Source organism: Calonectris borealis, chromosome 1 (genome assembly GCF_964195595.1).
Source record: "Calonectris borealis chromosome 1, bCalBor7.hap1.2, whole genome shotgun sequence".
Taxonomy (NCBI): domain Eukaryota; kingdom Metazoa; phylum Chordata; class Aves; order Procellariiformes; family Procellariidae; genus Calonectris; species Calonectris borealis.
Genome location: NC_134312.1, coordinates 66868122 through 66883913, shown reverse-complemented (window position 1 = coordinate 66883913; position 15792 = coordinate 66868122). Strand labels below are relative to the sequence as shown.

General features: G+C 42.6%; 1 protein-coding gene across 2 annotated transcripts in view; it reads left to right on the top strand.

Annotated features, from left to right (window-relative positions):
* The window catches only part of BICD1 (BICD cargo adaptor 1), a 188050-nt gene that overhangs the window by 143243 nt on the left and 29015 nt on the right, over positions 1–15792 (top strand). For both annotated transcript variants that reach the window (XM_075158472.1, XM_075158468.1), the window contains exons 5-6: positions 1849–2943; positions 12122–12273. In XM_075158472.1, coding sequence (XP_075014573.1) covers positions 1849–2943; positions 12122–12273 — 1247 coding nt within the window. The remainder of the gene's footprint in view (positions 1–1848; positions 2944–12121; positions 12274–15792) is intronic.

The following is a 15792-nucleotide window of genomic DNA, read 5'->3' as shown; positions in this document are numbered from 1 at the left end:
AAAGGTTGCTCTGTTTTGGATTTTCTCCACAAGAGTGGGCTGACACGGGGGGATTGATCAGCAAGGGGGGCGGCAGGCAGACTGAGGCAGCAACGGGGAAACAACGTCAAGTGGAGAAAAGTACCTATATACTCGTGGTACTCAGCTGTCCTCTTCTGCGTTATAGCACAGACTATGTAGTGCCTAAAGTGGAGCCCTATGTCTAAGGAGGCAGACTCTTCCTGCATCATACAATAATGATGAGGCTTGGCCCTGTTTTTTTAATTCTTAAGCCATCAGTACACAAGAAAACTAGGCTGGTTTTTTTTAGATGTTTTTAACATGGCTTCTATTTTTTTTTCTTACAGTTTCTACCTGCAATTGATTGCAGGTTCTAATAGAGGCCATGTTGAAAGCCTGTCTGTAAAAGCAGGGGATCATCATATGCTTTAGTGCCTTAATACTTCTGAGCAGCACCCACTGCTCAAAAGCCTCGTTATGAGAAAATAGGAGTCTGAAGCACTGCTTGGAACATTTTGTGAGATGGCATTAATACCCTCTCAGTCTCTGAAAGGCTTTTCTTTTCCTTCAGTAAGATTTGTGGTGGCTGATTTGACTCTCTTCCAAATACTGCCTGGGGGGATGCTAATAGGGAAGGAAATACTTTGTAAAGGGTTTTTCAGAACTGACAGCTTTGAATTCTTAGAATTAGTAATTCAAGCCACTCATAAAGGGAATGTGGAGCATGCCATTTTCACTGCATGTGTAAACACAGAGCTGAGATACTGCTACAGTGGGAGAGAAAGAGCAGAAAACCTGATAGGCTCAGGATCCTGTTGGAAAAGCTGTGAAAGCAAGAAGGATCCCATCTCCTTGTTCCTTCCTCTGCCTCCCAGTTCATAACTCAGAACAGGACAAAGGCGTAGAAAAAAAGTTGGAGCATTACACTTAAAGCTTGAAATGGGAGTCTTCCAGGGGTGTTATTAATAGCAAATACCTGAGCAGATCAAACTTTACGTTTTTCTTGTTCACTTGCTTTAACATGCTCTGCATTGAAACTTCTAGAGTCCTCATCCATGACCTCTTCTGCTGTTCAACATCCACATTTCTCTGTGGATATTCAGAAGGGAACTTACTAGATCAGAACCAGCAGTTTGTTAGTTATACCACAAATCCCGCTTTTTCTGCCTTGTCCTTAAAAGGATAGATTTTGCTTATAGTTAAGTGCTGGGGATGGGCAGTCCTGGGAGTTGCATGTGCTCAGTCTCCTGATCTGTGTTACATTCCCACACAGGAGGTTATTTAATCTAATCTCTGGAAATGTACACAGCCATTTGTTTACTGTATTTGCATTCAGTAATCAAGCCTTAATGAAAATTTGCAACAGTCCAAAGATATAAATAAATATTGTGAAGGATTGGTAGAGCTATTCATAGGAAATGTAAATTCAAACTCCATTGAGAAATGTGTATGTACCAGTGGAAAGGCTTATAGTTGACTAATGGTTGGCAGTGATGCAGTTCATGCCTATTAAAATTCAGGGAACATATGTCGTAATAAATCCATTATCATCACTCTAGCTGACTAGGCACTTAGTGCTTGGGCACTAAGTAATTCTTCAGTGGGCAACGTGTAAAATCATGACCTAGTGATATTGCAAATTGTAACAGAGGCTGGGACTTCATAACCCTGTACAAGTTATACGTACCTCTCTCTGACTTAATTTAGGGATATGTGGCTAAAATCTCTTTGAAGCCTTCAAGTTCTCTATGCAGAGTGGGGGAGTGGAAGAGATAATGTAATTGCAGAGTTTGCTGTTCAGCACGGGTAGGACGAGATCCCGGGTTTCTTATTTTGACTCTGTTGCAGGTGGAGAGAGAGAAGGCCATTCTCCTGGCCAACCTGCAGGAGTCTCAGACGCAGCTGGAGCACACCAAGGGAGCCCTGACCGAGCAACACGAGCGAGTCCACAGGCTCACGGAACACGTCAACGCCATGAGGGGGCTGCAGAGCAACAAGGAGCTGAAAGCTGAGCTTGACTGTGAGAAGGGCCGAGATCCTGGTGAGGAGGCACATGACTATGAAGTGGACATCAATGGCTTGGAGATCCTAGAATGTAAATACAAAGTAGCTGTTACTGAGGTGATAGACCTTAAAGCAGAAATCAAAGCCTTAAAGGAGAAATATAATAAATACGTGGAAAACTACACTGAAGAGAAGGCCAAGTATGAGAGCAGAATCCAGACGTACGATGAACAGGTGACAAACCTGGAGAAGTCGACCAAGGAGAGCCAGGAAAAAATGGTCCACATGGAAAAGGAGTTGCAAAGGATGACAAGCATAGCAAATGAAAACCATAATACCCTCAACACCGCCCAGGATGAGCTGGTGACGTTTAGCGAGGAGCTGGCTCAGCTCTACCATCACGTCTGCCTGTGCAACAATGAGACACCAAACAGGGTCATGTTGGACTATTACAGGCAAAGCAGAGTCACCCGCAGCGGGAGCCTGAAAGGACCAGATGACCCTCGAGGTCTCCTTTCCCCGCGGCTCGCCAGAAGGGGGGTGGCGTCACCTGTAGAAGCCAGGACCCCGACCGAGCAGGTGACGAAAGAGGCCACGGAGCCTGGCAAGGAACAGAGCCCGACAAAAACACCTTCCATTTCTCCTGTCATCACAGCCCCTCCTTCCTCCCCCGTCTCCGATACCAGTGACATCCGCAAAGAGCCGATGAACATCTACAACCTCAATGCCATAATAAGGGACCAAATCAAGCACTTGCAGAAGGCTGTCGATCGGTCGCTGCAGCTGTCGCGCCAGCGTGCTGCAGCTCGGGAGCTGGCGCCCATGATCGATAAAGACAAGGAGGCCTTAATGGAAGAGATACTGAAACTGAAATCACTCCTGAGTACGAAGCGGGAGCAGATCGCGACCCTGAGAGCAGTGCTGAAAGCCAACAAGCAGGTAAGATGCTAATGAAGCAGTCAGTCGGGAAGGTCTATTATTTATACAGGTCACTTACAAGCTTTCCCAGGAGTATTTCGGAGGAGAGATTTTACTCACAGGTTATTTAGCCTCTCACTCAATCATGGTGAGGGCAGACCATTCTTCCCTCCCTCCCCACCTCCTCTTTAAGCTCGTTGGCTCTGCTTTTCCCAGCACCCGCCACTCACCAAGGGCACAGGCAGAAGAGCCTTTCCGGTGGAGCGAGAGAAAAGCAGAGGGGCAGGGAGGGATCAGCTACCACCCAGCCTGATGCTCGGGCATGTTGCTGGTATTATTGCAAAATGATAAGATTGCTCACATTGGAAAACAAAACGGAGTGTGCATGGAGAGGGTCTTGGGGGCTGCTGACACGTTGCCAGGGCAGGTACTGCTGGAGCGGTGGGGAGGGCAAGCGTAGAGGAGACCACCTGGGCCAGCACATCAGCAGCTGCAGGTGGCCCTGCTGGTGGGATGTAGTGGAGCAGATGGTGCAAACAACCCATTGCGTTCTTCTTGGCTCTTGGTAATAGTCCACAGGCTGCAAAACTTGAATGCCCCCCAGTAAATTTAAGGGGATTAAAAATAAATGCCACAAAAGCTAAAGTGGGCCTCAGGAAGAGAATGGCAGGCATAAGAGTGTGACCAGTGGTTTTGGACCATACAGAAGCCAGGCATTTCTTTGATAAGACAGCAGATGAAATGCTAAGTTATTTTCATTACAGGTGGTTGGAGTTTTTTTAATGATTTTTCTTTTTAGTCAGAAATACTTTCTCCTGCCATTGTCATGTTTTTAGTCCTTCAAGAAATAAAATAAAGGTTTTCTTTTTTTTTAAGAAAAAGGACAACATCGCTACATGATAAAGCTGACTGAAACAGTAACTGCCATTTTTTATTTTGAGAAGGATTTGTTATAAAGTTATATTTTAAGAGAATAAAAAATTTCAAATTATTATTTTGAAAATTTTCACAGCTTAAAAAAAATAATCATCAAACCACTTTATTTTTGATGTTTCACCAATGCAAATAAGCTAAGAATTACTGCATTTTATATCAAATGCCAAAAGAGGACCATGTAATGGTGTGTTTTTCAAGAGTGCTGTCAATTTTTTTTGCATAGTATATCCTCCCAAAGCCCTTTAATAACCATTAGATTCCAGGTCTGCAAACACTTAAAGTTAAATTTAAGCATGCAAATAGTTTTATTTACTTTGGTGCATCTCCTTATGCCCAGAATTAAGTCTGAATGCAAGAGGCTGCAGCGGCAAAGTCATCGTTCCAGATTGCCTGGGACTTTTCTCATCTAAAAGCAGCGCAGTGATCACCACGTGGGGGCATGAATCCTGGTTAACTGCTTGGGATACTATTAGCTGATGACAGTGATGGGATTTCAGTTAAAATTCCCAATAGTCAAGTAGTCTGGAATTACAGTTTCAAGTTAATTGATTGTTGGATCTGTAACTGCATTTCTAGAGTACTGGGGATTTTTAAATTGCAGCAATATTTCAATATACATTGAGTTTTTCATAGCATTTCCCCCCCTCCAATACAACACATGTTAAATATTAATTCAAGTAATTAAATACCATCTCTAGCTAAGCAATAATAGCTCTGAGCAATTATATGTGGATTTTCCATGTAATTAAGATGTAATTGAGGTATATGTGTTTAGATTCCAAATTAAAGACTTTTTCCATTAGCATAGAGCTATCATTTATTTTTTAATACTACTAGAGAATCTAGCTCAGTCTTGCTCTTTTATTGCTGTCAGAAATAAAGCATCATCCTAAAGCATGCTCACTGAAACGGGAAATATAGATTTGCTGAGTAAGGAGGTGCTATTAATTAAACTGTTATTTATTGGACAGCAGCATAGATATTGGTAACTGTACAACTGCGTATAGAATCTTGCAATACTGTTCATACAAACCAAATATCGACATCCTCAGACTTTCAAGTTAAAAGACATAATAATATAAAAGGATAGGAGAAATTTAAAGTTACAGAGAGGTGGGGTGAGTTTTACGATGTGCTAACAGTACTGCCAGCCTCAAGTGATGGGTGTTTCCCAAAGCACATCTCATGTTCAAAAAACAGGAGTCAAGATTCATCCCCTTGAGTCCTTCCCCTCCAAAATAATAGTTTTTTAAGCAGCAATAGGCTGGGGATATTTTTCCCTTGTGGGTTTCAGTTTAGATGACCCTACAGAGGACATCTGCTTCAGTTTTTCACATGTGCTCCAGAACCGCAAGAGCTAGAATTTTGATATGTTAAAAACCTTCCTCAAGCCCTAATGAAGCTGAAATTAATACGAAATTATATCTATTCATCCCTTACGTAGTACAGCAAGACACTGCTGGTGCCCGAGGTAGCAGGGGAGAGCTGCGGCAGGCCTCTGCGAGAGGGGGCTGCAGCTGGTGGGGGGCTGGATGCCCCGGCCCATCCGCAGCCTCTGGAGGGGACATGTCGCATCTCGGCGTGCTTTGTAGCCATGCTAATTACAGAACACCTGTATTTGTCAGCACTCCAAACAGAGACACCTTAGGTGAAGCTTTTTTGGTTGGAGTAATGTGGGAAAGCAAGATGAGCACCACCAAATGCACTGTAAAAACGGCAAGACCTGGCCTTCCTAGAGATCGTCGCCATTCAGATCCAGGGGGGAAGACCCGCAGCAGGCCCCTGGCCCTGGTATTTCGGGCTGCATCTCATCAGTGAAGTCACACCCTTAACCAGGGAAGCACGGCTGCTATCTAGTGACCACCAGAAGTATTGCAACATCAGATTAAACCGAAAATTGTAGTTTTCCTGGCAGTGTGCTTCCTCGCAGTGCACTGACACTCTCTGTTATCCAGGTACGCAGGGGCAAATGGTTCATCGGAAGAGAAAAAGAAGAAAGTTTCTGCCTCCCGACTTGCATTGTGTTCACTTCTCTTCACAGTAACTTACCCGACTGCCGGGGGACCCTGGAGAAGTCCCTGTTTCTGTCTCCCCTGCTGCAGCGGGGCTGGCACTCCAGCAGTGCAGTTGCACCTTTTAAATCTTTAACAGCATCAATAAATTTCTGTTTGAACCTGTCAAGATGTTGCCTAGTTTAATGTATTTGGCAACATCTGATGATATTTCCTTTTAATCTAGCTATATTTTCTTTAGTAATATTTTCAAATAAGCACTAAGCATTAGGCTGGGCTGCAAACAGAATACGCAAAACCCTGTAACACAAAAAAGAGAGCAAGATTTGCTCCAAGAAGCTGCAAACCTAAGCCCGGGAAAATGGATTATTAAATCAATTGTTCAAGATAGCAAGGCACATATGTCTTGCTAGCTTGCTTTCTTACCCAGTCTTGATTTTTATGTATCCATTTATTCGTAGCCATAATTACTGCGTCAGTACCAGTTCTGTGGAGCAAACCCAAGTAGTGTTATCATTACCAAGTAGCATAAATTGTAAAGTAATATCAAATTAATGATATAATAACTTTTAGGACCAGTTCAAGAATGGTTTTGATTTTGATTTCTAATAACATTCAAAAAGCCAAGCTGCCTATGAAGGGAATTTAATATCCTGAAGTTCTGATTGAAAAATGATTGGAAAATAAGGAGATGATTGGTGACAGCCAACGTGGCTTCACTAAGGGCAAATCGTGCCTGACAAATTTGGTAGCCTTCTACAACGGGGTTACAGTGTTGGTAGATAAGAGAAGAGCAACTGATGTCATCTACCTGGACTTGCACAAAGCATTTGACACTGTCCCGCACAACATCCTTGTCTCTAAATTGGAGAGACATGGATTTGGTGGATGGACTGCTCGGTGGATAAGGAATCGGCTGGATGGTTGCACTCAAAGAGTTGCAGTCAACAGCTCAATGTCCAAGTGGAGAGCAGTGACGAATGGCGTTCCTCAGGCGTCGGTATAGGGACCGGCACTGTTTAACATCTTTGTTGGTGACATAGACAGTGAGATTAAGTGCACCCTCAGCAAGTTTGCAGATAACACCAAGCTGTGTGGTGCAGTTGACATGCTGGAGGGAGGGGATGCCATCCAGAGGGACCTTGACAGGCTTGAGAGGTGGGCTTGTGCAAACCTCAAGAAGTTCAACAAGGCCAAGTGCAAGGTCCTGCTGCACGTGGGTTGGGGCAATCCCAAGCACAAATACAGGCTGGACGGATTGAGAGAGCCCTGAGGAGAAGGATTTGGGAGTGTTGGTTGATGAGAAGCTCAACACGACCTGGCAATGTGCGCTTGCAGCCCAGAAGGCCAACCGTATCCTGGGCGGCATCAAAAGAAGCGTGGCCAGCCGGTCAAGGGAGGTGATTCTCCCCCTCTACTCTGCTCTGGTGACACCCCACTTGAAGTACTGCATCCAGCTCTCAGGCCCCCAAAATAAGAAGGATGTGGACCTGTTGGAGTGAGTCCAGAAGAGGAACATGAAAATGATCAGAGGGGAGGAGCACCTGTCCTGTGAAGACAGGCTGAGACAGTTGGGGTTGTTCAGCCTGGAGAAGAGAAGGGTCCAGGAAGACCTTATAGCAGCCTTCCATCACCTAAAGGGGGCCTACAAGAAAGCTGGAAAGGGACTTTCTACAAAGGCCTGTAGTGATAGGACAAGGAGTAATGGCTTTAAACCGAAAGAGGGTAGATTTAGATTAGACATAAGGAAGGAATTCTTCACTATGAGGGTGGTGAGGCACTGGAACCAGGTTGCCCAGAGAAGTTATGGATGCCCCATCCCTGGAAGTGTTCAAGGCCAGGTTGGATGGGGCTTTGAGCAACCTGGTCTAGTGGAAGATGTCCCTGCCAATGGCAGGGGGGTTGGAACTAGATGATCTTTAAAGGTCATCTTCCAACCCAAACCATTCTGTGATTCTATGGTTGTTCTCATAGGTAAACAGTTTGATGGGAAGGAGTTGAGTCAGCAAGACCTTCACATCTGTATTGGCCCTAACTATGGTGTCTCCAGCTCCCATAACTGAGATGCCCATAGAAGTCCTTCAGAAAAAATAACCTGATAACCCCAGACATACAGTACCTTATCTATAAACAAATGCCCTGATGTCATATAGACAGAGTACAGTAGAACTTCTCTGGGGAACTGAGGCTGCATGGAAAGATCCAATATCACATACAATTTCTACACTAAAATAACAGGCTACTCTTCTGCTTTCTTGTGTGAAAAAATAAAGCACTTACCACTGTAGGACTTAATATTCTTTCAGCAACGATTTTTTTACTTGGTTTGCTTCTCACGCTGCTAATGTAAAGTAAATGGGATATGAAGTCATCTTAGAATGTGAATATATAGAGGAAATGAGGTTTGTTCATGGATTCAGGATTAAGCTAGCAAGCTTTAGGCAGCTGGATTTGGGCATCTCTTCTGCAAGGATAAGGACGTCATTAGTTCTGGCAGTGCCTCGGGTCCTGGGCTCGGGTGTGTGCCCACCTCAGCCTGTGCAGCTCCAGGGCTGGGTTTTGGGGATGGGGGTGGTGAGTTCTGTGTGCCCCAGCTCTCTTCCTGGCTAGTGTTTCACACCCCGCAGGAGTCCAGGTGTTGGAGCTCTCTTTTCGCTCCCATCCTCAGCTCCAGGTGATGTCCTCTGCACAGCAAATGCTATGTGCTCTGCTAGCCATTAATCCTGTGTCTCCAGGTGGCTCACCAAGTGGCTGGGCAGTGCGTTTGCCCAGTTCCTCTGCATGTTTGGTCCCCTGTCAGGAATGTCATTAGCCCCTCTCCTGTCTTATTGCGTTATTTACTTCACTGAAGAGTATCACACATTTTTATGTGTTTTCATCTTTTTCTTATACTCTCCATTTCCATGTGTGTTGCTCAGAGGTTGCATTTTTACGTGGAGCAAAGTTTCCCTAACAGAGTTTTGTAGTTAACCACAGCTTAAAGCCAAATGCTTCAGAAGGAGCTGTTAAAAACAAAGCCAGGTCCTGGGCATTTGCCTCCTTCTGGCATCCACTACTTGGGGATGCAGACTTTTATTTGCCCCATCCTTCCTTTCAGAGCGCTCTCCGAATGCACCATTCGCCCCAGGTTTTTAAAATCTAGATTATCCCACAGAACTGGTTTCAGGCACAACCACACGTATGTGGTTCAATGGGCACAATTTTGGAAATTGGCTGAGAGGGGGAAAAAATAGAAATAATTTAGACTAGAGCTGCTGTTGGAGGAAGAGTAACATGAAGCTATGGCTTCAGTTCATTTTGTCCCTGTTACTCTTGCACAGTCTAGCAGTACAGCTGAGTTGACCAGACACATAGGTACCTCTGAAAGATGGAGTCCAAGCTCCCCTTCTCCCCTCAGCCCTGCTCCCCATCACACATTCTGGCTCCAGGGTGCTTCAGGCAAGTTTTCTGCCTCTTCGGGCTCCCCAAACTGGGTCACAGTAAGCATAGAAGAAAACCACCCGACGCGCAAAGGGTAGGGATGGGGAAAGGCTGGGTAATTATTCTTTTGGTGGCAGCTAGCCAATACAGATTGACTTGGCTGCATTGTAAAATGTCATCCTCAGAGCCGAGGAGTCTGGTAGTAGTCGGCTTCAGTCAGCATCCAGGTTCCAAACCGATGAGCTGTAGGTAACCTGAGCATCCGCTCAGTCGGGCGCCCACCGGCTCTTACAAGGACCTCTTGAGCCTCACGCTAAAGCGATGTGTTGCTGCTCTGCTGGCCTGGCTGCAGGTTTCTAACAGAAGCTACCCCTGCTTGCTTCCCCCTTCTTTCTTTTGCCTATTAAAAACACATTTTTGTTAGTTTTATTTGCTTCTCTAGCAGAGCACTTGTGCCCATTCGTTCTTCACTTAGGAGGCTTTCAGAAGGGAGACCCTCGACGGCCTGCAACGGGGTGTGTTTAGACACCTGTCTGGTGTGCGGAGAGCCACCAGGCACTTCCAACAGGTTTTGCAATTTATGCTTTGTTTTCTATATGTTGTTTTATGGAAAACTAATAGAAAGGAAAAAAGAGGTTTGAAGATTTGACACAGCCCTTCCTCTGTTACCTTTATTCACAAACTAAATTATATTTCTAAGTTATTTTTCATCCTGTGGTGTTACATCTCCATTTAGCTTACCCTGACATCCAGACTAAAACAATGGGATCACAATGATCTGTCTGATCATTGTGCACAGTTTCAGTGATGTGTAAATTACTGGGTTTATGTGGAATATGTAATCCCACTGCTGAAACAACTTAATAATTTTTTTTAAAAGTCTAGCATTAGGTGGCACATATCTTTAACTCATTTTCATTCCTAAACGAAGGAAAATCTTTACATGAATTCTGTATTTGAAGATGAGTTATGATAGGTTAAGGGACATAGGGCTGTATTTGTCTTACAAAGTAAAGACATCTGAATTCCTGCCCTAGGGGCAAAGCAGAACTCTGAGCTGTAGAGTCTACCTGTGCTCTCATAAATCACTTCTGCCTCATTAGTGACATGAAAATTCTTAAATAAATCTGATTTAATCATATCTGTTAAATAGAAATTTGTCCTCTGATGCTCTATTTCCTAGATTTCCCTTCAAAAAAGTAGTTTTATTAAACATAGTTAATCCTTCTTCTCCATGTTAATTTATGAGTGTACATTATTGCTCATAGCTGAAAACGGATAGAAAGCTGACAACTTCTGCTTTATCCTGCCAAGGTGTAGGATGGTGTCTAACATCCTACATTATACCAAAGCATATGTCAGCAAGGTGAGAAAAACTGTATTTATTTGAATATATCCCTAAATGGTTGATTTTTTTAACATGTATTGCTGATGATTTCAAATTTGGCATGGAAAAATCCATCTATATAAAATGACATGTAGTTACAAGTGATTTTTAAAAAATCTCTTCTTTCAATGTAAACTAGTATGAAAGTAGAGAAAACATTATTGGTGAGTGTACAATTGGAAAAAAAATTGAATTATTTTAATGCTGCCATTTCCAATTGTGCTATTTCCCCAGACACAAATGAATAGAGTTGTATTTTAGCAGGAGATGTAATATGTCCTTTTGTTAAGAGACATTGTTAGCGGGAAAGGTATTTAGTTTCAGAAAACTGAGTTTAAAATAGGTTTCCAACTGTTTGGCCATTACCATCTTTTGTCATGTCCCCTTGCTGCTTGCTTTAAACTAATGTTCTTCTATACTTCTCTCCCCTGATGATGGCTCAAGAACCCACAAGATCAACAGGGGAAATTGATTGCTTGCAACTTATTATGCACTAAATGAAGTGAAAAAACAACCATAACTCCCCACTGAGTAAATGTAAAAGGAAATATTTTTTTTCTTCATCTCATTCAATGGCAATAGTTTTAGACGTCTCATAGCAGCAGTTGGTATAAAGCCTCTATAAAACTATGTATTTTGAATAACTTCAAAATTATTCCAGACTTCATAGGTAAAACAGAAGGTTCATCTCTTGCAGAAATAAGACTTATGTAACTATTAAAAGCAGTAGGGCAATAAATTAAAGAAATGTAGTGGTAGAAATTGAAAAAAGAAAGGAGGAAGCAGAAAAAATGAAGGAATAGGATGACTTTAAACCCTCGCTTTCCTATTAAATGAAAATTGTATTTTACACTTTTTTTGTTCTTTTTTGTAGTGGTTAAAACTGCCAAAATAATGCTGTTTTGCCCAACAGTGGGCATTGACAGTGCTCAGACATAAAAGCAAGCTGTCAGGTCCTAGCAGTTGCCTCGCCCAAGGAAAACGTCATCTGGCAGGAATCATGAGGCAAGACACATTAGTTCCCACCTTGGCTACAGAGTCCAAGTCGCACGTGCCATGCGTCCTCTTTGCAACGTGGTCATTGGACACACCTGGTTGGTTGCAGCTCAAATGACACGGTAGCAACTCCTGAAGCTGGAGTAACTTACTCACTTGCCCCGAGCCCTCAACGTACGGCTGCACAGTTTTGCAGAGACATTTAAGGTATCGAGTTGTTGCCAATGCATTGGAATTGGCTTTGTCCTTTCAACTGCTTTCTCCTTTTCCTGGTTTCATGGAGTACAACTTAAAAGAAGACATTAAAGGGTGCAGTGCAATGAAGCTCAGGTCTAACTTTCTTTCACTGTATGAATGAAGAAGGAAATCTAAAGTAAAATCAAACATGGCATCTTAGCTGTTATCAGATACCTGTCTCATAAGCATATATCCTTTTTTGTGTTTTCAGACAGCTGAAGTGGCACTAGCCAATTTGAAGAATAAATACGAAAATGAAAAAGCAATGGTGACTGAAACCATGACCAAACTACGGAATGAATTAAAGGCTTTGAAGGAAGATGCAGCAACCTTCTCATCCTTGAGAGCAATGTTTGCGACCAGGTAAGGGAAATGGTTTCACCGTCTGGCTTAGCATTGTAAAAGTAAATGTGTGTGTGTGCTAAGTGAGAATGTGTATGTTGGGTGCTTAGGAGGAGAGACAGAAATTATTTTCTGCAAGGTCAGGGGTTTGCTGGATGAAGGTGAATGCGTCTTAGAGTGCACACTGTGCAAAACCTGCAAGCTTTCAAGTGCTACTGAGATGCGTGTCTTGGAAAATAAAGCTGGAGAATAGCAATGGCAATACAACCTTGAGTAAAGTGTTATAAATGCCAATATCAACCTCCAGTGTATTTGCATTTATAGGGCTTTTTAAAGTGGAAATCAAATAGTAGATTTATGTGGCTGATTTTCACATTCAGAAGTGATTCTGCATGTAAAGCTATTGTATGGTTAATGATGATCTTCAGAATCCCATGTTTTCATTATCGTGAGATTTGTTACTTACCACTAGGAAAATCTATTTCATCAACCAGCCTATGCTGTAATCTAGCACTAACAATTGTGAGGCCACTGCAATTTCCCACTACAGCATGAATTCTTATTTTCTCTTGCTGTGATATTCAATTTATTATCTTCTCCTTCACAGGATAAAAGTTTCACCTATCTTCTGTAACATAGTTCCTCCTGGCAGGACAGTAATTAATCATCTCTCATCTTTCCTTTTCCCATACCTTCTTCAGAAGAGCTTTTGGGTTTAGTTGTTTTTTAAAAGGTTATCTAAAAATATTTTTTTTTTAAAGATCCAACACTTTCATCAATAAATTCTTAATTCCCAATTACACAAGGAAATTCATACCCTCAGGAAATTATGCTGTTATATCAAGGCTTTTTTTTCCCCTTATGGTCAAATACAATGCAGATTTCTTGCTTGTGCGTCAGTCCATAAGTGATAAGACGTCTTCATGCCTCATGCCAACATCTCTTCAGTGATCCCTGCGATATATAGGTGCCATCTCACCTCTTCTAGCCTTCTAAGGTCTTTTATTACTTCGTCATAGTGACAACAGCAGCTGGGAGAGGTGGGAAGGAAGGAGAAGGGACATTTACATGCCGTGACATTGGTGCTGTGTACAAATTCATCATAGGTTCATTGTCAGAAGAGTATGGGTAGTGCATAATGGAAATGAAGAACCAACTCAGCAGGTGGTGTGAACCAAGGTAGCTCCATTCATTTCATTGGCATCTAAAGATTTTATTCAAGACAGCAAAGTTGTGTGTGTGTATTAGAAATGCACGTGTCGATCTTTATTTGCAAGCTCATTACTCTAGGAGATACATGAATGTACTAACTCTATAAGACTACCTGGAAGGCTACTAACTTCAGAGGAGAGGAGTGGCATCATAAGCATAAAGCAAACAAGGGTCTTGCATGGAGTGTAAATCATCAACCTATAAGGTAAAAGAAGTTTGCAAAGATTTAGAAGTTGCTACTTAAAGAGAATATTAGGTTGTTGGTGTACTGAATGCTCTTTACCCTATTTGAGCATCCTGAGTGCACACTTCTGTTGGGTTTAAGGCATATCCTGAAGCTGGTGGGGAACAGCAGCATCTTTTCTGTGAGAATTAGGCTTAAAGGGTGCCGTTCATGTAGCCTTTTCTAGATGTCTTGTGTGTAGGATGCAATGAAGCTTCTGTTTCTCTTCTATGAACTATAAAGGGAATCTGGGTGGCTGACCAAGTTATAGATTTCCACTTTGTAAATATCTAATGTTAGTAGAGATAAACCTCACCCAAAGCATCTACTGCTATTGGAAAACTCCATGCAGTGCTGATTAAACACTTACTGCGTGGCCTGTGGAACGTATCCCTGCCCTTGAGGTTGTAAGTTTTGCCCAGTATTTTTTGAGCACAGATAAAAAATCATTCACTGCAAAGTCTTGCACATCAGTGTGCTCCTATAGATTTCTCTATTGTAAAATATTCCTTTTCCTTCCTTAGCCTGGAATCTAATGGCCTTATAGTTAAATCAATCTTCTTAAATGTACAAATCATTGACTCATTCTGAATACTCCATTTGGAATAGCATTTGTTTAAATGACAGAGAGCTGATACACTATAGATGTCCATTCAGGAAGAGAAATCTGTTTGAAAATACAAGACTCTAAGATTCTTCATGCAGTAACCATTGATGCAATAGCAACCTTCAGCATAAAAAAGCAATTGTTTAGTCTTCTGAATAAAACAGTGGTTTCCATGGTTATCCTGCATCACATGGTACTTAATCCTGAATTTATACTGTAGGGAGAACATCCCTCTAATAGTAGAGTTGTATTATAGATCTGAAAATGATTTCATATACTTTTTGATAGAGCAATATCCTTTCTCTTTCATAAACCATCCTTTTTTGTTCATTCTGGTGCTGAACTGTATGGTTTCTTCCTCAAATGCACTGGACAAAGGTCATACCACGTTATAAGGAGAGCACAGCACACCTGTTCCTGGTCTGAACAGCGAAGATGACACTTTTCTCCAAAGATCCCCTATGCAGAAAGCAGGAGCCATCCTTTTTCTGTGATTTCCCCTGACACTTGTGCATCCTTCCGTTCCTTAAGTTCTTTCTTCAGTTCTTCTCTCCTCCCCCTCAAAAGTCCTTCTGTCCTGCTTGTACCTCTACTTTTGCTCTTTGTCCTTCTGGGACTGCTTTTTTCCCAATCCAAAGTCTCTGTGGTTCTGATCGCTACAGCTTCCTCTTTCCCTCTTCATTAGCCTTGTGATCCCTTTCTGAATTTATTTCAGACCTGTCAAAAATATGTCCTCAATACAGTTCAAACTCCCTTTTCCCCAAACATCTCTCTTAAAAAAGAAAAACAAAGCGACAGCTTATAAAACCTTTTTTTCTGTGGGATGCATGGGGTTGGCAGAGCAGAGTTGAAGTTCCTGTTCGATGCCAGGGCCATATGCTGCCCATCAGATTTGCAGCTCCTGCCTTTAGCCTGCTTATTTTGTCCTGGGCTGCTTCTGGTAGTCCCAGACAAGAAAAAACGGTGAGAGCCTTTCCTGCCCCTCCTGTCATTTCCCCGCACTCCAACCCTGAGTCGTTGACCCAGGCGGGAGCTGTGGGAGTGGGAAGCAGTGAGGCTGGTGGCCAGCGCTCATCCAGAGAGCAAATGAAAAACATATTCTTTAAACCATTAGTTTTCCCATCTAGAGTAGGGGTTTCCCTGGAAGAGGAAGGGAAAAGAAGCCTAGTGCTGAAGGAGAGAAGGAACTACTTTTAAAGCAGGATCCTAAGGGGATTTAGAAAGCTAATTTTACTGAGTCCCTACACATGCTTGCTTTCTCAGCCTAAATAGAGATACTCAAAAGGAGAGAGCAAGAAATATTACTTATTATATTGCCACTGTTCTGACACTGCAAAAAAGTGTGCTGAAGAGATGGACTAGGAAGTTCGGACAGGTCCTGGAGCTATCCTAGATGAGAAAACATTTATGAGCAGAAAAGAATTATGCTTATAAGGCTAGAGCAGCGATCTGTCACTGTCAGTGTCACTGGGTTTTAGATCAAGCTATGATTTATGTT